This window comes from Equus caballus, chromosome 27, assembly GCF_041296265.1.
Source record: "Equus caballus isolate H_3958 breed thoroughbred chromosome 27, TB-T2T, whole genome shotgun sequence".
Taxonomy (NCBI): Eukaryota; Metazoa; Chordata; class Mammalia; order Perissodactyla; family Equidae; genus Equus; species Equus caballus.
Window position 1 is genome coordinate 22,162,908 of NC_091710.1, and position 23,116 is coordinate 22,186,023.

The following is a 23,116-nucleotide window of genomic DNA, read 5'->3' on the forward strand; positions in this document are numbered from 1 at the left end:
GAGATTGCAGAACAAAAACTAGACATTTCAGTAAGAAAGTGGTAGACCTCATTTGCAACAGAATGGCATGGGGAAAAGGGAATCTCGGGACCTGGAGTTCTCTCTCATGTCATTTTTTCCTCTCGCCCTCGCAGGGAAGCGATGCTGATATGGTGGATAAGAACAAGTGTTGCACACTCTGCAACATGTCTTTTACCTCAGCGGTGGTGGCTGACTCACATTATCAAGGCAAAATCCATGCCAAAAGGTTAAAACTGTTGCTAGGAGAGAAAACGCCACTGAAGACCACAGGTATGTGTGCGAACAAGAATCGTGGGGAAACATCAGCACTGTGCCTGTCCTCTTAATCATGCTCCCTCTGCCAAGGTGGCTGCCAGGATCGGAGTTGAATGGTAGATGCATGTCCTTCAAACCTAAAGGGATGGGCAGGGAGCTTAGCAGACCCTGCTGTCATAAGACCATTAAATCCAGTGGCAGGTGCTCGTTCTCCCAACCTGGCTCCTTCAGATTGGTAATTCAGCAGCTTGCATCTTCTGAAAGGCTGTGTATCCTGCAGGATGTTGTCTATCATATTTATATATTATCTAAGATATTATATCTATTATGTCATGAACACTTCTTCACTAGCCTCAGTCTGTAATCAGTATGGGTGATGGATAGTGTATTGTGTGCAATGGGTAGGTTCCCTAAGTCAGTCTGCATAGTGCAGGATATCATCTTATTTTCTTGTTGGGGGTGAAGAGGAAGAAACCCATAGCTTTTAAAAACACGTTCATTTGCAGACAACTGAATTGTTTTTGTCTTTTTTTTATGAGACGGCATGCCTGTCACTTTCATAGGGATTCCTGTGATTCAAGCCTAGTAACTTTCATGATAAAAAGCTTAAGTATTGGTAATAGATCGTTTGACCTTCTAATTGCTTAACTGAAAATATTCTTTAAAAGTCTATCAAATCATGAACTAAAACACTGTTATAATATAATCAAGATAGACTATTTGGACAAGGTTTACATTATGGTAAAGATATTAGTAGATTGGGTTATAATCCCGAGAAGTTGAGAGTATGTTCCATGAAGTCTGCTCTTTCAGTGCAATTAAAGTTTAGCAGTGCATTTGATTCGCTGTCTAATGGATTGTGCATAAATCGTGGGTGTAATTATTTTTTAAATGTTACTTTTGAAATTGAAGAGAATTTAAACAATACTTGCCTTTATCCTCACCAGTGTTTTTCTCAAGAAGAATATCTTCTTTTACCGAAAGAATAGCGAGGAATCTTTTCACTATATTTTTTTCAACTTAGTTTCACTAAAGAATATTGTTTTTGCTGTGACATTCAGACGTAGGATGGGGTTTTAAAGCACATGAAAGCTGGAGACAAGCTCGGCTTGTTTTAGGGCACACTCTGTGTTGGCGTTTGATAAGCAGCCTCTTGGTGGAAACTCCTGATTCTTGCTCTCTCAAAGGTTGGCTACTCACCTTGTCACCTGCTCCCCATCAAATCTCCTGACATAGACACTTCAAACAGTCACTGGAAAATTTTTACCTGTTTTCCATGAGTGAGTAACTAGCCCATTTGTTCTCTCTGCCTCAGCAGAGTACTACTGTCAAATTTAATTTTGGAGGTAGTGACGGAAGACGAGAAGCTGTTTCGTTGATTATCACGTCAATTAGCAAATGGGAGAGTTATTATTTTTGTAAAAAAAAAAATCACCACACAACAAAAATAGTTCTTTGTTAGTTTAAATACAACCTCCAGATAACTAAGTACCAGTTGTTTTCCTGAATTCAAACAACCTCGGAGCTGCTAAATGAAACGTGGCGTCATTTGTTAGTTGCCATCAACTTATTCCAAAGGAAAAAATCAAAAGCACTTAAACTACAACCTTTACTTAATGACTTTGTCTTGGTGTCCACGGGGCTGATCCAGTGCTCACTGTGACAGAAGTCAGGTTGCTGGGTGGGCAATAAGGGAATGGGGTGGGTACAGTGGGGGGAAGTAGCACTAACAGCTTGTGGCTTGGGTTGGGGGAACAGATTCTGGATGCCTTGAGCCAGCATCCCCCCTTCTTCTCTAGCTCAGGGTTCCCAGCCTGCACGTCATCCTTCTGTAGCTTATCCTCTCATCCAGTCTCTCTAAAGTTGCTTTGAGCAGAAAGGATCTTGGGAGGCCACAACACCAGACAGAGTTGCAGGGCCTGAGAAGCTAAATTGGCCCCTGGGCTTGAGTGGTCAACCCAGATGCTGACAGAGAGCAGAGAAAGCAATGTATCCTGCTAAAGGGAGGTGAGTCATTAGGTGAAAACATAAGCGAAGGGTAGGCACTGGGAAATCGGGCATGGAGTAGGGATTGAGGGCCTGCTTGGAGGGTGGAAATCAGCCCTGGGGACTCTGGGTGCAGACATCCTGCAGAGACTCAATCAGGGTATTGGCATCAGGAAAGCCTGGCAGGTGGTAGCAGGGCCCTGGCTGCAGTCCTGGGGTTATAGGGAAAGGAAAGGCTGTTACAAGCGTTGCGGGGCACCGTCTTGAATGAGACGACAGTGCTGGGCTGGAAACCAAGTATAAGAACAAATCAGGAACCTGGTTCCCAGACCTGGGATATAAGTTGAGGCTTAGTCTCAAGTGTGAATTCAGTTCCAACAAGTACCGGATAAGGACCAAGAACACCAGAAAAGAACACCCAGACTGTGGGCTTTCTGAGCTCCCCAGTGTAGACCCTCCAGCTCCCTGGACAGTCAGGATTGCCATCTTCCCTTGCTGCCTGCAGCCAAGCCGGCAGCAGTTCCGGAAGGGCTTCACCCTACAAGCTGTGGCCGCTCTGTGCGCATCTAGGGACTGCTCCAACTCATCACCCAGGATGTCTTGAAATTACTTCTGTAATGAAAACAAAAGGAAAAGAAGGACACATAAAACCCAACCACCTGAATCAAGACGCCGGCGGGAAGCAATTCCCCTGCTCAGGTACGCTGCTTCAGCTGCCCCTGCAGCCTTGAACTGTGGTGATTTCCGGGTAGGAGTAACTGAAGCACAACTCATTATTCTCCTAGTTACTCCATGTGATGAGGGTGAGCAATTGGAACCTGTGAATCATACCTTTCCTCCTACTCAAGATGCACTGTGATCAAGCGTCGGCTAGGTAGTCTGCAGAATTGGTTGTGGTTTGAGTTGTCTTCTCCAGATGGGCACACGTCTACTAGAATTTCTAAAACACCCGGCAGAGCCACTGGAGCAACGACAAGCTTCCAGTTCTGGGTTAGTGTGTTTCAGAATCTCTGTTCTAGTTCTTGCTCTTCTAGATCCTTCTGTAAGAGGAAAGCATGAGGAGGACTCTAGACCCTCCGTGTTCTCGCAGGGTCAGCAGACCACAGCGTGGAGATCTTGCCCAGACTGGAGGCTAGACTGAGGTAGCTGTGGCCGTGTCGTTGGCACGCTGTGAGAAGTGTTTAGAGGAGGATCAGAGGAGAGAGGCCAGAACAATGAGAGGCATGCAAATCCTCTCATTGGAGGAAGACTAAAGGAAGCAGTGGATGTTTGGCATGGAAAAGAGATTACTAGGGGGCAAATCTTTGGAAGGCTGTCGTGGGAAAGAGAGATTCATGGTGTGTGCGTGTGTACACATGCGTATTTGTGCTTGGGTGCAACAGATATAACCAGTAAGTGGGTAGAAAATTAGGAAGTTAGATCTGAACTCAAGGTAAGGAAGAGTTTATTAATATTCAGAGATATTTGAAGGTGGACTCTGTGGCTGTGGGGGCTGTTGAAGCAGAGGCTGGCTGCCCCTTGGCAGGGCATTTCCTAAGGGTGTTCCTGCATAATGACATTAGCCCAGGTGACATTTAAAGTCTCTAGATTACATTACTAGCCTAGATGACATTTAAAGTCATTCCAACCGTGAGGGTCTCAGCTAGACACTACCTACAGGCTTGACCCACTGACATAACATGGTAGAAAGAATACTGGCCTGGAGGCAGAAGATGGGAACTCAGGCCCTAGCTCTGCCTGGTTATATAGTCTTTGGTAGCTCCATTATCCTTTTCCATTTCAGTTTTCTCATCTGTCATTTAATCCTGATAATGGACGAATTTATCTCACTGACCCTCGGACAGAGCAAATAATGGATTTAGAAATGCTTTGAAAAGTAGAAGGTGTTGTGTTATTCACAGGTGAGTATTTGGTAAGCAAGTTGCTTCGAGGGAATAGCCTGACTCCTTCCCTCTATCAGAGCCTCTGACTTCCTGATTAACATGGAGTTGTTCAAATACAACCCTGGGAATAGCACAAGGGGACATAGTGTTGTCTCCTTGGAGCCAAAGCTTTCTGGGATGAGTTGATGAACTTAGGCAGGCCTGGCACTGGAGCTGCCCACTTGAGTGAGGCAGTGGGCATGGGGAGCAGGGCCTGTGAACCCAGGGGCAGGGGATGGCCATGGAGCTGAGGAGACAGACGGGCTCTGGCATTAAGGAAATCAGTCAGGAGGAGAGAGACCCAGCCACCAAGCTGGGGCAGGACTCTGGATCTGGGACTGGGGACAGGCAAGTAGAGACAACAGTGAATCACGTTTGAGACAAAAACTCAGATCTCTAGAGGGTAAAATAAGGACCCGGACGCCAGGTTGAGGGCCCAGAAGAGGCTACAGATCTCGGGAATATGGAAGAAGCTGTTTTCAGGGTGGAAACAGAAAGGAATAAAAAGGCAATAAAGCTATTTTTATTTACTTTTCTCTGAACTCTGTGCCAAGTAATTTTGCACTTACAATATTTTATTGTCTATTGTCCAAGGCCGCTTCCATTAGGTGGGTCTCCTTAACAACCGGTCTGTCAGCACTCCTCACGGAGGAGCACGTCTCCATACTTATTCTGTACTCTGCCACCTTCCCATATGCAAGCTTGACTGCCATGCTCTTCTTCATGACAGAGAGTGACAGAAAAATGTAACCTGATGCTCAGTCCCTGCTCAAGGACAAGTACTAGTGTAGGAATATGGGCCAGGGTCCGGGGTCACAGAAACCTGAGGGAGACGAAGAGTCAGGACAGACTGGAAATCTGCCAAATAAGACATTGTTTCAGTGTGACTGGCAGACGGGGGAGATGGGGGAGCTGAGAGGAATGAGCAGGAGATCAGATTTGAGGGGAGGTTAAGTTGGAGGATAGGAGAAATGGCCCAAGCGCCTGCAAGGCTGGCCACTGAGGCTTTGCATTGTGTGCTGGGGGCTTTGGACATGTGCTGGCAGGGAACCAGGAAAGGTGTTGGCCCAGACGTGCAGGGTGTGGACCAGCTGGTACCAGGAATCACAGGAGGAAGCATACTTAGTCAGAGGCTTGGGGTGGGGGCGGAGATGAGCTGCGGGACCGGAAGAGAAAAGTAGGGCAAGGGTGAGAGAAAATCAGGAACTGGGGACGGAAGCTGAGTTGGGAATCCAAGGGGCATCCAGCATGTCAGATAGGAGCAGGGCAGAAAACTCAGAGCAGGGTAATTCCGCCAAAGCCGTTATTGTCTCCGCGGCCTCAGCTGCCCCAGCCTCATGGAGTGCCCTGCAGCGTCTGACACTGAGCTCGAGAGGGGCCTGCAGACTCGTCGCGGACGCCTCTAGAGGTGGCTGTGGGAAGTCCTATCTGCCTCTACATGGAGCTTCTCGCAGAGTGGAGCCTCGACCAGTGCCAGTCGCACCAGGCTTTCTGGCCAAAAGTAGTTTGTGCTGCATTGAACATGGGGCCCTGTTGGCAGCTGACCCAGCCACCTGGCATTCTAGGACAGAAGACGTCCATCCGAAGGAGTAGAAGTAGCTTCTCCAAGAAAGTTGAAGTGCCCTCATCTGGTACCCCCCTTGAGTGAGTTCACGACTTGGAGGGTTGATTTCATTCTTTTCTTAGTTCAGTTCCTCTCCGCAAACATCCCGTGCTCTGGGAATATAAACGCGGGGCCCTTCCGAGGCTCACCGTGTACAGGAGGGAACACACGCACTTGACTGCAGTGAACCGCACACCAGGAAGATGGGCAAACGCAGTAGGATATTGAAGGGGGGTGAAAACAATCGCAGCTGGAGAGTTCTGAGAAGTTATGGAGAGAGCTGTTTAGGTAAGGCCTTAATAACTGTGTAACCTATGGGAAGTGGTGAGGGAGGGTTCTCAAATTCTCAGAGGAGTCCTTGTACCCTCAATAGTATCAACATCTTTGACTGGATAATTCTTGGTTGAGGGTGGGGGGCTGTCCTGTGCATTGTAGGACGTTCAGCAGCGTCCCTGGCCGCCACTCACTAGATGCCAGGGGATCTCCGCTAGCTGTGACAATAAAAAATGTCTCTAGACATTGTCAAATGTTTCCTGGGTGGGGGGCGGGGGGGGATGTTGAACCCAGCTGAGAACTACTGATCTACATCAGGGACTAGCAAACTGTGGCCTGAGGACCAAATCTGACCCGCTGCCTGTTTCCTGTGGTCTGCAAGCCAAAAATGGTTTTTCAGTTTTGAAATAGTTAAAAAAAAAAATCAAAAGAAGACTATTTTGTGGCACAGAGAAAATAAATAAAATTCGAATTTCAGTGTCTATAAATAAAGTTTTCTTGGAACACTGCTGCACTCATTTGCTCGTGTTCTGTCTAGGCTGCTTTTGTGCTACAATGGCAGGGTTGAAGAGTTGTGACAGGGACCATAGATCCACAAGGCCTGCAACCTTTGCTACGTGGTCCTCGACGTAAAAGGTTTGCAGACTCTGATCTAGATAATAAATGATCTCGAGGGAGAGAAGGAAGAGCAGGGCAGAGTTTTGGTTTTTGTATAGGATGACAGCACTCTCCCAGGGCATACCGCTTTGAGAAGCTGGGGAGGCACCAGGGTGGGGTTTGGTGGATAGGATATGACTGAGAGAGAGGAACCTTAGAGAGATGTGCCTTGGGGAGGAACCTGGAGAATAGAGAATGAGGGGAACCCAGTGGCCGCCCCTTGTTAAGAACAAGGAAGTTCTCCAGAGAAGCTAGGAGACTTGAATAATAGTAATTGTCTCCATTAGATCTAAAATTCAAAGAGATTTATGATAATTAAAGAGATAAACTTATAACCAGATTTTGCCAAAACCTTTATAGGCTTATACCTCCTGATTTTAAATTCTTATTTGAAATCTGTGATCTAATCTGAATTAGTTTCCCAGGGCTACCACAGCAAATTCTCATAAACTAAGTGGTTTAAAAGAATAGAAATTTATCCTCTCGTGGTTCTGGAGGCTAGAAGTCTGAGATCAAGGCGTGGGGAGGGTGGTGCTCCCTCTGAAGCTTCTGGGAAGAATCCTGCCTTGCCTCTTCCTGCCCTCTGGTGGGTCCCTGGATGCCTTGGTGTTGTAGCTGTATCACTCTGATCTCTGCTTCCATTGTCACGTGACCTTCTTCCCTGTGTGTCTATGTATCCTCTCCTCTTCCTGTAAAGATGTCAGTTACTGGATTTAGGGCCCAGCCTAATCCAGTATAATCTCAGTTTAGCTTAACTAATTATGTCTGCCTAAACCCTATTTCTAAATAAGCTCACATTTTGAAATTCTGAGTGGGTATGAATTTTGGGGGGACACTATTCAACACAATATACCAGTCATTGTCACTTAACTGATAGCAACTGGCAAAGGCCACAGGCCCCAATAATGTGCTTGCTAGCTAGTGATTTTTCCTTTTTCTTTACAGTAAACCCAGACAAACAAGATAATTGGAATAAGAATGAGACTAGGTTCTTACTCAAAATCTTGAATAAAATCCTAAAAGAAAATATCATTTAACTGTTCTTAAAAAATTGTTTTTGAAAAAAAAATTGTCTTTGAAGAGACTATGAATTATTTGGGAGAAATTTGAAGCGTAGAAAAAAAGTTTTAAATTCCAGATATTACCCATTGTCTACCATTAATCAAAGTGAAATTTAAGATTGCCTATAATCTAAATGGTTAGATATTATATTTAGGATTAACAAGAAAATTCATTTGTGTTTGTGGCAGAGACATTTCTCATCCAAAACCCACTTGCTTTCTACATTCCCGTCGTTCAATTGATTGTGAGTAGATATAATGTGCATTACTTTAAGACCAGGCTGCAAGACAGAGGAGGGCCATTCAACCCACATTAGACTTTGCAAGAACAGGAAAGATGCCTTTATTGTGATACTTCGGGGTTGTTTGTTACTACATGAGAGCCTATTCAATCCTGGTTGATACATTGTCCCTTAAAGTTACTGTTTCGCATATAAGCTTTTATGAGTACATCTATCATTCTTAGCAAAAATGGATATTGAGCACTCTCTTTTATATAATTCCCAGACATCACTGGCTTGACAGTTAATGGCATCAAATTCAGCATAACCTTTCTGTCATTTTTGACCCTTAAGAGTTAAGTTGCTGTAGTGGCGTGTCTGTCTTAACAACGCTGGAAGATTGATAGAGAGCAGTTCTGATGCGTGATTCAGAGACATCACAGCCTTACAGCTCTGCCGGTGACTGCATAGGGAACATTTCCTGGCACATAGTAGGCATTTAATAAACTTTTGTTGGACGACTGAAAATTGGAAGCATACATTAGAATAATGAGAGACGTTTAAATATCTATAGTTTTATTTTCAAATACCTTGGTTATTTAAATTTCAGTTACATATGATGATCAAAGGCAGTGGTTTTCCAATTTTATAGGAAATGGAATGCTTGTCCACTTGCTTAATTTAAAAAAAACACCAAAACTCCTTTTCTCCTGGTAAATTTGATGAAGTATAGAATAATATAGAGTACAAACATAGCCTCTGAAGTCAGACCAAGTTTTAAATTCTGGTTATACTTGTGTGAACTTCTTACGAGTTATTTTCAGTCCTCAATTTCACATTGGTAAAATTATGGTAATACTTACATTATAGACTATTATAATAAAGGAGAAGATATATGTAAAATGCTTAAAACAGCACCTGCCACACGATTAAGTTTTGAATGAGTATATTATTGTACGTAAATACATATGGGTATACACACGCACACACATAGTCAATCCTCATTATTTGCAGATTCTGTATTTGTGAATTCGCCTACTCACGAAAATTGATTTGTAATCACAAAACCAATACTCATGGCACTTCACCATCATTTGCAGATGTGTGCAAAGTGGTGGGGAATTTGAGTTGTCCCATGCAGATGTTCTCAGCTGAGGCTGACAAGGCAACACTGCCTTCTTGTTTCAGCTCTCACACTGCAATCTGTTTAGTGCCAGATTTTTCTCATTTTTGTGTTTTTTGTTGAGGATTTTGCTATTTAAAATGCATCCCCCGGGGTAGTGCTGAAGCGTTGTCTGGTGGTCCTAAGAGGACGAAGGCGGCGATGTGCCTTACAGGGAAAATACAGGTGTTTAGATAGGCTTCGCTCAGGCACGAGTTATAGTGCTGTTGGCTTTGAGTTAAATGTCAGTGAACCAAAAATGTATATTACCTAAGGTGTCTTTAAACGGAAGGACACATAAAACAAGGCTCTATATTGGTCAGTTAATCAAAATGTTGTAGCCACAGGCTCACAGAACCTAACCCTGGATTTCCCCAAGAAGCAAAGGTTTTTGTGTTCTCGGAGACTTTGTAAAGAATGTAACTACTGTAAGTAGGAATTGACTGTAACAAAAGTCATATTCATTACATTTATAAAAAATAAGTTTCGAGAAGTCTGTTCATCTCTCACAATGAAAGAAAAATACATAATATTTTAAAGATTCTCAGTGTGACAAAACTGTAGTTGAGAAGGCAGAATCTAACTTGATGATCAAATTATGACCACAAATGATAATTGTAAAGATATTACATCAGAACATCGCATTCATTGTTTCATTTAATCTTTGTTAAAAAGCACGAAGTATAAAGTATTATTGTCTCCGTTTTCCTGATGAGGAAACTGAGACTGAGGGTAAAGTGACTTGCCTGGTCTTACCTAGTAATATACATAAGTGGGACTTGAAGCTGGGACCGAATCGCAGGTTTTAGGACCTTTCCTCGATCTCTAGGTGGTGATAAATAATGCTTCATGAGGATCGACAGATTTTCACTCACCTAATGAACAGCACAATTCAAACTCCAAGGCTTTCATTCAGATGATTGTAAGCAACAATGACAGATATTTCTAAACCTTAAATCGAGTATTTCTCATTTGAGGGAACAATGAACAAGGTGGGAAAAGGAACAGATAAGCAATGATCTCGTTCACTCTGCTTGTCTTGTGTGTAAGTGTGTTTATCCTGTATTGCTCTTCTGAAATCCTGTTGGTTCTCTTCTTTCTTTCCTTATTTCCTGTTGAAAAGGGAGAGACGGAGCTTCAGAATTTTTCCGTAAATTTCTTTGCCAGACACAGAATTGCTTCTTTGAGTTCTCTGTTGAATGAATAAAGATCAGGGTATTCTAGATCTTTTTGAAAGTTACATAAAGTCAAATTTTGAATAATGTATGCACTCCAGGTTCAGTCAGCACCTCATATTTGCATATAAGATTTTATACACCGTGGCAGTCCTATCACCTGACAGGTTGTTTGGTTTGCCTGGCATAACCTGTGTAGATACTTGTTTTAACAGATGCAAACAATAGTTTGTCAAACAGGCAGATCTTCACAGCAATGCATTTTCTTTTAAATTAGGAAAGCTAGCATGTTCTAAGGCACAGTCTCTAGATCAATGCATTTGTTCCAATGATGTCTTATAAATACAAGTTATAGATTCATAGAATTTCTGAGCTGGAAGGTGCTTATCAAACATCATTTCAATCATCTTATTTTCCCAATGATGAGACTTAGGCCCAGAGAGGTGAAGTCACTTGCCCAAGGTGATAACCAGTCTTTGATGGCGAAGAGGCTTCTCCTCTCTTGTAGTAATCGTTCCATGGTGTCATGCTGTGGGAAACCACACGAATCAGGCTGCTGACTCCCCTACAGTGAATAGGGTTTAAATGAATTAGCAGTGTCAGGTGAGCTAAGTTCTTCTGGCTGCTTCTTTTGTACACAGGATCATAAGAGGCTTGGAACAATGGTCAGGTTAAGGCTGCTGTCTTTTTGTTTGATATTTGATAACCAGTAAATCAAAGAATCAATGACCGGATAGAATTAAAGATTTCAGCAATGAGGCTACTGCCCAGGTGATTTTCACAAATCCTTTCACATCCTTCAAACTCACTTTTCTTTTTTGGGTGATCAAATAGTGATATAAGACAGTTGATTTCAGCAACTTTTTTTTTTTTTTTTTGTGAGGAAGATTTCCCTGTGCTAACATCTGTTGCCAATCCTCCTTTTTTCTTTTTTTGCTTGAGGAAGATTAGCCTTGAGCTAACATCTTTGCCAGGCTTCCTCTACTTTGTACCTGGGATGCCTCCACAGCATGGCTGATGAGTGGAGTAGGTCTGCACCTGGGATCTGAACCCACAAACCCCAGGCTGCCGAAATGGAGCGCCTGGAACTTTAACCACTGTGCCATGGAGCCAGCCTCCTCAGCAGCTTTTATGATGTGTTTATACCGTTATTCCAGAAAGTACTCTTTAGCACATTTTTATGAAGGAATATAATAGAACAATAAAGTAATCAATTTCCTGTGCTTACTCTGAAACTATCCATAGGAGATGTGGTCAGGACTTGGAATCCATTCACAGAATGCATTACTATTCAGAGAAAACCATGACTGAGAAATTTTCTAGCAACAACTCTTACAGCATTTATTAAAGATAAGAACCCTAAAACTGTCTAGTCTATGCAATTGAGAAGGCATTTGAAAAATAAGCATTCCACCTGCAATAATTGATAGTAAATGTCCCAAAGTGTATTCTCAGCCTTTGAAATATCTATATATTTTAAACATCAGCCTCAAAAGTCTTGCTTACCACTCAGTTTGGTTTCTTTAATAATCAGATGCAATAAATGTGAATTACTGGATAGCACTTGAGTGCAATAAATATCATATTTTTACATTTTTTAAATCAATTTAAATTACTTCTGTCCTCTAGCCCTGAAGATTGATTAGAAGCCCTGTCTCAGTCATTCTCTGGGGTACCCTCTCCCTCTTTAGGGCCACACAGGGGCCTAGAGGCATGTGGGTTTCCTCAAAGAAGTGTCCCAGTCTGTGGGCTCTGGCTCCTTTGTGATCACCCAGGATGCTGTCACGTGCTGGGCCTCCCAGGGCTGCCTCAGAAGTGGGTCTCACTCACCCATCTCCCTATGCAGGCTGACACATTCCTTCAGGTCAGTGACATCCACTCATGGTTTCATCGCCTCCGTTCCAAGCTAGGCTATAGAAGAAAAGGCCAAGGCCCCATGCGGACATTCCTGGGGGCGGTCCTGCCACCTTGGACACACTATTTTTAAGGTGCCTGGGTCTCTATCCATGATTGCAACCCTCTTTTTCCCTAGTCCCTAAGAAGCCAATTACTTTCCTGACATCAGCCATGTCCCTCTTTGACAGCCAGATCCCTTTGCCTCTCAGACAGCCCAGAATAAATGCATTTGTCCATTCTCTCCTGGAAGTAGGAAAAAACAGACTTCAAGGCTCAGCTCTCAGCTTGGAATGCAATGGAAAACACCTCTCATTTTACCCAATGAGTCTATAGAAAATCAATGCAATTAATTTCTCGATAGGTTATTCTGCTCTATAAATTATCGTGTGACACAGACACTAAGCAAGTTTACCTGTCTGAAAACACAAAGATGAAATTTCATGTTCTCTTACTCTGCTCTCAGCCTTCAGAAGCTGCTTCTCCTGTGTAGGATTTCCTGCTGAGTGGCTTTCTTCAAGTGTCTGTTGAGCACACACTAGTTTACAGCTTTAATTGTAAATCCACCCAAGGCTTTCAAGAGGATTTTAGCCACTTGAAGTATGATGAATTGCCAAGGTGAGATTAAAGGACTCAGCTAAGTCGTGGCAATCCCTTCTGGAGGCAGCTATTCTTGTTGGTGACACTGGCCCAAGACAGCATCGGGGAGTCCCGAGCACCGTCCTCAAAATTGAAAGATACAGGACTGTGGCAGTCAAGAGCCCTCGGTCGTTGGAGGGGGTGACAGCTGATCTGTGCCACCTGTTGAGGTCACTTAACTGAGACGCAGGAGACTGGGGTAAAAGACCTACTCATGGATTCTCACTGTAATTCTGTCCTGATTAGTGCAAAGTGCTAATCGTTAGCATCTTCATTTTGCTTTTCAGTCAACAGAACAGATGAATGTTAGCACCTGGACCTTCCATTTCTAGTTAGTAAAACTAACATATCAAGAATGCTCATGGGCAGGGGAGGCGAGAACTAACTGTGGCACATATGTGAACATTCTAGTTGATTTTTCTTAACACAAAGAGGAGGTTGTTTTTAGTCAAAATAAGTCAGAAAGAAAGATGTTTATACGTCTGATTAGTCCTGATGATTTAATGTTTAAGAATTTTACTTTGTAAAAGATGTTATCTTTCCTCCAGAGACGAGGATGTAGAATGAGGTGTATCTAGAAATTCATGGAATCTTGAGTTACCTTCTCACCCATGTCTCTGTTCCCAGTAAAATTCCACTTAATTCCAAGTCCCATCATCTGGTGTGGTTTAAATGCTCTTGCCTCCACCTCTGGGTATCAATCATGCTCACATTCCACAACGTCCCTCAGTGACCCCTCCCAGGGCAGGAAGCGTGTCAGCATTATGCATCAGCTCCCTTAAGCCACCTCTCCTCTAAAGACCTGCTGTTCCAGGCTCAGTCTGTTCCCTTCTTTAGCAGCTTTGTAAAACAGCTGGCCGCCAGTCCCAGGGAATTCCATAATCCTCTGTGTGTCTCAAGAGTTATTAAGTTGTACTTCAGCTTCCCCACTTCTGGCTAAGTAATTCCTAATCCTTCAACCATCACTCAGACACCTTTCTTCCCTAATCCATCACTCTGGCTCTTGCATGTGCTCCCTATTGTTCTGCACATTCTGCTTGCTGTGGTAGCTGCAGACTTATGACCAGCTCCATGGGCGACTCTCTACCCGGAGGCGAGCTTTTCTGACCTGCTCCTGCCACGCGCCATCCTTGCCTCGTGCGCACCACATTCCCAGTCTTTCTGGGTCAGCCTCTGCACCAGTTTGGCAGAACTGATGCCAGGGTGGGACAGTGGAAAATCACAGGGTAGGAGTTAGGAGATCCGTGCTCCAGTCTTAGTTTTCTCTGTGGCCAGGATCTTTGGGAACTCACAGGCACTTTTAATCCTCACAGCAAGCGTATGACATTGAACCACTAGCCACATTTTATTTTAAGAAGCCATATAGTTAAAAACCCCATCCTGAGTTGTGGTTTGATTTTCTTTTAAAACCCATGTTATTTTCTCTCTACCTATTGCCTCTTATGATTTTTTTTTGTAGAAAGCACATAGATGTCTGTAGAATTAATGAAACGTAATAAAATAGTTCTGTGAAATTAGTTAAAAAATATTTCCATTCCCAATTTCAAGCTCCATGAAGACTAGGGTGGTGCTGTATGGGGAACACGGTGTACCCCATATAGTTGGATCTATGAAACGTGAGAACACAGATGCTTGCTAAGATTGAGGCGAAAGCGAGGCCCTTGCCAAATGATGTCCCTCCGGTCTGAAGATCCCCAACCCTGGCTGCACACTAGAAGCACTTGCAAAGCTTTTAAACCTACCATTGCCCAGCCCCCACCAAGGGGTTCTGATTTCATTGGCCTGGGTGGGGCCTAAAGTCCATATGTGTTTAAGATGTTAACCCTCAGGTGATTTTAACTCTCAGCCAGGGAGGAGAACCACTGAACCCTAATTCAGTGCTTTCCAAATTTAATTTGCATATGAGTCACCTGAAGCTCTTATAAATAGATTCTCATCCAGCAGTCCAGGGTTGGACCTGAGATTTGCATCTCCAATAAATTGCCAGATGATGCTGATGCTCTTGTCTGTGGAGAGCACTCGGAGTAGCAAGTTTTAAGCAGCTTCACCCTCATTGGTTGTTAATGGCATCCTCGTCCTAAAAATCCTTCAGTAGAAATCATTTATATTCTCTCTCATGCACTCTCTTTTGGCTGTATTTGCATGGCATTGAAGTGTGCAATTTGTGGTCAAGCAGTAGTTAAATTAACGATTATGGATGATACATCTAAATAATTCAGGCTCTGGGTAGGCTTCTATTCCTCTGGAGACTGAATTAACCTAATGATCTTCTAACATTTTTCTGCCGAGTCTTATCTCGCCTAAAATGTCTTCCTTGTTTAGTCACCCTCTGCCCACCAACCTCCTTGCTCACTGTGAGAAGAGTGGTGTGAGGCAAGGGTCTGGAAACTCCAGGGACTCGAGAACCTGCTTGCTTTAGCATTTGAGACTCTCGATTCCCTTGGTCCAAGTGATGGGAGACCTCACATGATGAAGCAAAGTGGCTCCATTTTTCTCACAATCTGAGAGATTTTCTCATAATCTTCGGGACGTTCTAGAGATGCTTTGCGGTTTTGTAGAGCTGGCTCAGAATAGCGTCAAACCTGCAGATTTAGCACTTTCCAAGAGGCAGTTAAGATAAAGCATTTTATTTCTAGATTAAATCCAAATAGATATATGCAAAATATATGCATAGCTAATATTCATAGCTTTGTATGCAAAATAGAGGCAATTTTCGTGACTTGCAAACTGTGGGTTATTAAGGCCAGTGTCACTTTTAGGGACATATGCTCAAGGTAACTCAAAACAGGTTGACTGGAGAAACCAGGACATCCATTTCTGGGGGAGGCATGCTGGCTGAGGGTGGACGAGAGAAGCGTAGATGCACATGTTCTACCCAGGGCGCAGGACCAACGCTAACTTCCTAAAATGACTTCTAAAGTGTCAGCTTCCTTCCAGCCCAGGCCAAAAGGCCACCCTCTTTCTGTGTCTTCCTCCAAACTGAGCGTGCACTTTATCTTGACTGTGCTCTGGCACTGATCACTTTTCACATCTTTGAATCCTCTATAAATATTCATAGGATATAAGAAATGATCCAGGAAGCTGGCTCTCTGTTTGAATAGCTGATGCTGCTGGCTAAGTAAATCACACTCATTCTTGGGCGTGGAGTATGGATTAGGTGAAGCTGGGAATGCTGGCAGAATGAAAAGAACAAGAGCTACTCTCAGTTCCCAGGTTTCAGCTCCCCAGTCCCCCTGCCCCCTCTCACACTGCTGCTTATGGTCTGGGTGCTGCCCTCCAGCTCACTACTCCCAGGATGGGGCCTGCTGGGGGCCAGGACAGGGGTGGCAGTGGGCCATGAGTGCCTGTCAGGGAAGCCCACTCTGCCCTCCTGGGACTGACCTCTTGTCTGAGGTTTATGAGGAAAGGCATTTCTAGCAGGGCCCAATTATCAGGGCATTGATTCTTGCCCAAGCAATAAGGAAAGAATATAGGAGGATGATGTCGTAACTCTTAGTGTCCAAACAACTTAGTATTTATGTCCTAATAACTTACCGGCCATCTGAAAAAATAACACACATATATTGAAATAAAACTTAACATTTGTATTTCATTCTTAAATAACCACACTTCCTAATGGATGCCTTTGACTGTTGGGCACTGCTTAACTTCTGAAATCTTAGAATTAGATTGGACCTTGTCACCTTTGTTTCCTGTTCCTCACTGATTGGCTGGATGATGGGAGGTACACAGCGGCCTCCAAAAATCCAGCTCATAGGAAGATAAACTCATTGAAAGGATTGTATCATCTAATGTTGAAACTGGAAACTCCCTCGAGATAGTGGTTCCCGCAGTGTCTGACAGATGTACTGTGCTTTTCTCAGAATTGTAAAATGTCTTATGGCTCCTGTAGGTTCCTGGCAACATCCCAGGGCGCCTCTGCACAGAGTTTGGGAACTGTGACCACAAACAAAGGTTTGACTGAATTCAGAGAGAGTAAAGCACCTTAACTGAATCCTGTTTGAAGGCTGAACGCCATGAACACGTTACACCCACAATGCAAAGTGTTTTTGAGATCAGTCTGGATGGAGAGGATGCTTCATATCATCCTAGCAGAATGTCCTAAAGTGGAACCATCATTCTCTTACGTAGACAGCTTTATGGAGAACAAACTATTCTCCTCCTTCAACAAGAATATTTATTTAACACACGATGTGCCAGGCCTAATTCTGGGCCGTTGGGATACATCAGCGGACAAAATAAAGAGACTGTCCTCAGGGAACTTACATTCCGTCCTCCTGTTTTCAATGCCTAGAACGTGGAGCATCAGAGCGGTAGGATGCTTTTGTCAAACAACATGAGCAGGTTATAAAGGGACTCTTATCTCCTCTCAAATTCTATTTCATGGCTTATTTTCAAAGATTAAGATTCTGCAGAAAACAGTCATACTTAAGATATTTAGAACCTAATCAGTGACTGAAACTAGAGGGAATTATTCTATATTAATGAAAACCAATGATCTATGAATGCTATATTAATGAAGACTGATGATATATGAATGTAGTGAGGGCGAGGAAGCAAGTCCGTTAATAGGCTGATTACACTTAGAGTGTTGTTACAAAATTGAATTGGAATGATGGTTCTGCTAAGTCATCCTCATCTTTGTTTATTCTCAAGAAGTGTTTAATGGCACATATTTTGGAACTAGGGGTATTTTGTAGTGTTCTTTAATTTCCTTCATGGCACAGAAGAAACAGCACATGGATTTTTGTGTCTTGTGGCCTCCAATGGCAGAATTCACTTCCAAATATATGATATGAGAAGGAAAAGAGCTACTTCATTTTATCTAAATAATTAGAGCCATTCGGGGATTCCTGTACAGGGGGAAAACAGCTTTTTCCTGGACATATTGGAGAAAGAGGAGAAGCTGGGGTTTTACATCGTATTCTGACTGAGCCAGCTTTTCCCAACCCATTTTCCCCCAAATCAAAAATAAATTAGTAAATAAATCACTTCAAATAAAATCTTCTGAGATTTAATTTAAGACCTGGTTGTGCCACCACAAGTCCCCAAAGCAGTGTTTTCTGGACTTTGCACTAGAATAAGTTAGCATGAAATGTGGCCTATATGTAAGTAGTAAAATCAAAATGTTTTCACTCTGCATCAGGGAGTGTATACCCGTGAGTATAGGACAAATCGCCCATGATCCACGACTTAGAAACTGCCATTGGCAAGATGCTGATTTATAGCCCTCTAGTCTTTATATGTAGTTTTATTTGTGTATGTATAATTTAAGAATAAGTAATTTGGTTTATATCCTATGTCTAAACCACATCTTTTAGTTTTCATTGTTTCCTGAACATTTCTCCAGGTCACCAAATATTTTCTCGAAAACATGTATTTGGTTGCTGCATGGCATTGCAGAGGGTAGATGTCTGCAATTTATTTAATCCGTCCCCAGTTAGGATCATTTAACTTGTTTTTAATCCTGTAAATTAAGTTTAATGAAACCATCAAAGATTTAAAATTTAGCTATCATAAGCCATTTATTAAAACATGAAAATCCCTCGAGTTGATATTAACTGATATTTACTAGTGTTTTTCTTCATTTGTTCATCACATGTTCATTGAGCATCTACCACCTAGACAAGAAGCACTGGCCTCTGTCCTTGAGAAGCACAAAGGAAATCCACATTTTTTTTGGAGGAGGGGAAGATTAGCCCTGAGTTAACATCTGCCGCAAATCCTCCTCTTTCTTGCTGAGGAAGACTGGCCCTGAGCTAATATCCGTGCACATCTTCCTCTACTCGATATGTGGAACGCCTGCCACAGCTTGGCTTGCCAAGCTTGTGTAGGCCTGCACCGCTGAAACCCCGGCCATCAAAGCAGGACGTGCGAACTTAACTGCTGCGCCGCCGGGCCGGCCCCAGGAAATCTACATTTTGAGCCCCGACTTTGAGCGGTTGACATTGAGCTGAGGCATTTACCTGTAAAAGAGGCTGGACTGTTTGGAGACGGAGCTGTCGATCTACACTGACAGCTGCCTCCTCAGCCAGGCACTGCAAGGGCCAGTCAAATTTAACTGTCAACTGCATTTGCAAAAAAAACAGTGATACTTGCTGAAGAATTCCTGCTGTCGTTAATTTGATTTAGGGTAGGAAAAAAAGAGAGAAAAGAAAGGCAGTTTGTCACCGGGACTGGAAATCAGCAAAATTGTTTTAGAGAAAGTGCATATTTCCAAGTAATCGCCACTGGGAACAGACGTGGGAGCCTGAGAAACGTCTTCTGACTCTGGAGTCAGTCTCTGTGTTTATTTGGCCTGTCACTCCCTCGGCATTGTGGGAACACAGTCCGCATTGGAATATGGTGCTGGTCTTCGAGTCAGAAGACCTGGGTTTTGCCATTTCCTTTGCTGCTTATTAATTAGAAGGTCCTTTGCTGATTGATTTATCTCCCTCCACTTGAAGCTGCCCCGTTGGTCAAACAGGATTTTAGGATAACTTAAATAAGAAAATACATGGAACAGACATAAGAGAATAAACTACCCAATGTGATATAACTCGGAAGAATTAGTATCATGGATAAGAATGCCTTAGGTCAGAAAACTATATACTTTAAAATGAGTAAATTTCTGGAACTATTTCAAAAGCCCCAAATCCTTTGTGAGAGCAGACTTATTTTTGTTATCCTAAAGCCTAGAAAGCATCAGGAATGAGTGAAAGAAGGAGAGACAAAGGAGAAAGGGAGGAAGGGAGAAAATAAAGAGGGAGAGAGAGAAGGAGATGTCAGTGGAAGCGCCACATGTGGAACTGAAGGGCGCTCTGTGGCCGTGGTCCAGAAGGCAGACAGGTGGGTGAGAATAGCATTGCCAGCTGGCTGTGTGGTCTCCTTCTCTGGCTGAGGACCCCCATTCACGGTCTGATAAGTATGCTTTGAGATCTATTGGCAGATCCTGTCTGCTTGGTTGCAAGTGTACTTGCTCTAGTCTCCTGAAAAATTATTTCCAAACTTTTCACGAATTCCTGTTTTACCAGTGTGATGTTAAATCAAGTCTGACCCCAGAAGCCAGGGTGACCAACTCATTCCAGTTTGCCCAGGACTTTCCCTGTTTTAGCACTGAAAGACCTGTGTGCTGGGAGCCCTCTCAGTCCCAGGTAAACTGCAATGACGGTTGGTACCATACCGGAAGCTTGGAGTGAGGACTTGGATGCTGTGATAAATGAATCAGAGTAAATGGCTTCCTGTTTGAAAGTAAAATTTCCAGAATGATGTGCATAATTTGCACTCTCTGACTCATATAGAAATAGGCCACCCCAGCAAATGGACAGAATACTGTCTTTCAAAATGTCCAGTTGATTCCAGAAAAAGATGGAGACTGAGATGTGTGTCTACACTTTGACATGTTGCCCTTCCACAATTTAGCCTTCACCCCCCGCCAGAATCTTGTCATTTATTTGCTAGTATTTATATTGTCTAGTACAGCAGCTAGCTACACAATTTAGAAGAAACAAGAAAACTCTTGATTACCAGTGTGCTTCACTCACTTCTCATGTGAAGAGCATCCATTCATTCATTCATTCAGCAAAAGGCATGGGATATATACCGTGTGTCTGCCACCCTGCATGGTGCTGGCATCACGGAGGGTCTGACTGTACACAGGGTCACCTTACAGAATGGGGACACGTTCCAAGAGAAGGACACAGGGGCTGCTCTGGAAATATTTTTGTCCTTAGATCAACTGCGGTTATTCTCCCAGGAAGAAACAAATGTAGGACAGAGATACATATTATTTGAGACTGTTACTCAAGACAGCTTACCCAACAACCTGCAAATAGCTGTTGGGAAACTGCTCCTTGACAAACATTATGCGAGGCAATAAAAGGATATTGAAAATTATTCCAGTGTCAAGTGACCCTTAGAAATCAAGTTTGGGAGACTGACTTGCTTCAACTGTCTCAAGCATCAGAACAATTTGAATTTCTTTTAGTTACTCTGAGCTGGCTACAGATCCATGATCTTTTATTCAAAATGTGTGGGGCCGAATGCATTTTGAAAATCAGAAATGTCAGGGTTTTTGATATGTAATAAGATACATGTACCATATATTATGTTCCTGTGGATCTGAGACAGCACTCCATGATCAAAGGTATTAATAATCCTATCGCCATGTGTAGGAATGTTTACACTAATTGACATGTGTAAATACTATAAATAGCCTTGTGTGAATTCAGGTCAGGTTTTGATGGCAAATGAATAATGAAGAAAAATTTGAATTTCAGAGATTTTTGAATTTTTCCGAATTGAAATAAGGCATTGTGGACATGTGCTAGAGTAGGGAGCAAACACAAAAGTATCAAGTGTCAAAGTATTAGGTTTATGATTTAATTTTCCTCACACACGTGCGCGCACACACACGACTAATATTATAAGGTGGTTTAGAGAAATGCCAAGTGAGTCATGCAGTCAGTAAGTGCTCTGTGAGTTCAGAAGAGAGAGAACTGCTTCTTGCTGAGGTCGTCAAGGCCTCCGAGAGCAGATGGGCTGGAGGAGCATCCTGCAGGACGGGAGTTTAACTGTGCGGAGAGAGAGGGTACAGAGCAGCAGACCAGGCTGGTGCCAGGGCCAGTCAAATGTAGGTGGCACAACATCTCAACAGCTCAATGTGCATTTGGGTTTCTATATGGGGAAAGGAGTCAGAATTTGCTGTTAAACTTTTACGATATTAATTAGCTAATTAGCTACTATTAGTTAGCTACTGTTAGTTAGCTAATAGTAGCTAATTACATTAGCTGCTGCTGTAGAAATTCTTTTATATCTTGGTGAAATGGGAAAATCAACTGGAGTTTTAAGAAAATACCAGGTAATTATTATTCCTCTTCATTTCATGGATAAAGATGTGACGTTTTGGTTATTGCCTACGAAAAAATTTGCCTCATTGTTGTTGAATGTAATGTTTGACTTTCTTTTATGTGAAGATCTAAGAAGGCTTTCTTTTACAGTCATTTTCAAACTAAAACTGGCCCTGTTTAGATCAGTGGTTCTCAACATTGACTGTCCTTTGGAAATATGGATCCAGGTGGAAGGGAGGGAAGTGTTAAAAGCATTCTGATGCCTGGCTTCTAGCAAAAGATTCTGATCTCATTGGTCTGGGGAACAGCCTGGACATAGAGATTTTTAAAGCTCCTGGTGAGTCTAATATTCATCCAAGGTTGAAAACTACTGATTTTGATGAATTAACTCTTGGTCTTAAGTAGTACATAGGGGAGGTGAAGTCAGTATTTAGCTAAATATATTTGCAGTGAGAATGAAAACATAAAGCATGACATTAAAATAAAAATTAACTATTCATCAACTAAAGGGTTTTGTTAAAAACATGTTTTTAAACCAAAGGGTAATCTTTATCCCACTTTGTATGCATTTTATTAGAATAATAAACTTTTTTCAAAGAAACATGCGTGTTATGGTCCATGCACGCACACAGATTTAGCTTTATAACCTGGAAACTGCTCTCCTCCCATAGTACCTTGCTATTTGGCATCCAGTTGAAGCCAAAAAAGAGAGGGAGCTTCTACAATCTGTTCCATCCCCAAACTATGAGTTTTAAAGAGATGGTGAGCCTGAATTCTAACCTTGTGGAAACCAGAGACTCCAGAGCTTTGCCAAAGGTCACACAGCTCATTGGTGGTGGAGTCCAGCCCAACTTTGATTACTGACTTTGATTCAAATCTGTTACCGCTCCCCCCTCATGCTACTTCGTCTGTTTGCCTTTGTATGGAATGTAAACTGGGTTGAGATTGGTGAAGACGGTTGGAAACAGAAGCATAAGAGAAACTTTCAGACAGCACACAGGGCAGTAGAATTATTTAAGAGGAGAAGCTACAATACAGATGCAGCATCTAACTACTTTCTCATGCGCAAGATAAGATTATCTTATTTGGTGAATATTCTACTGTGCATCACTCCTGCCAGCATGTGGTATATAAAGTACCAATTGATAAAATCCACTGTGAAATGTTCTTTTAGGGCCCAGTTTAGAGAAAAGTAAATTATGCTTCAAGCGTCAAAGTTCATTCAGGTTGCCAAGATTTGGTATATTTTCCATTGCCACCGAAAACACTAGGCAGCTATAAGTCTTCAGAAATTGATAACAATGCAAGAAACTTTGGAGGCAAGATCCAATTTCCTTCAGAAAAGTGGATAGAAGTCTTTTCACATACAGGTTCACTGCCTATTGTAGTTTTTTTTTTTTTTTGGCATTTCTCAGTCACA

The 23,116-nt window shown here is 42.7% G+C and overlaps 1 protein-coding gene across 4 annotated transcripts in view; it reads left to right on the forward strand.

The window, feature by feature from the left end:
* The window catches only part of ZMAT4 (zinc finger matrin-type 4), a 321,138-nt gene that overhangs the window by 173,966 nt on the left and 124,056 nt on the right, over window positions 1-23,116 (forward strand). For all 4 annotated transcript variants that reach the window (XM_001490204.5, XM_070253545.1, XM_070253544.1 and 1 more), the window contains exon 4: window positions 135-291. In XM_001490204.5, coding sequence (XP_001490254.2) covers window positions 135-291 — 157 coding nt within the window. The remainder of the gene's footprint in view (window positions 1-134; window positions 292-23,116) is intronic.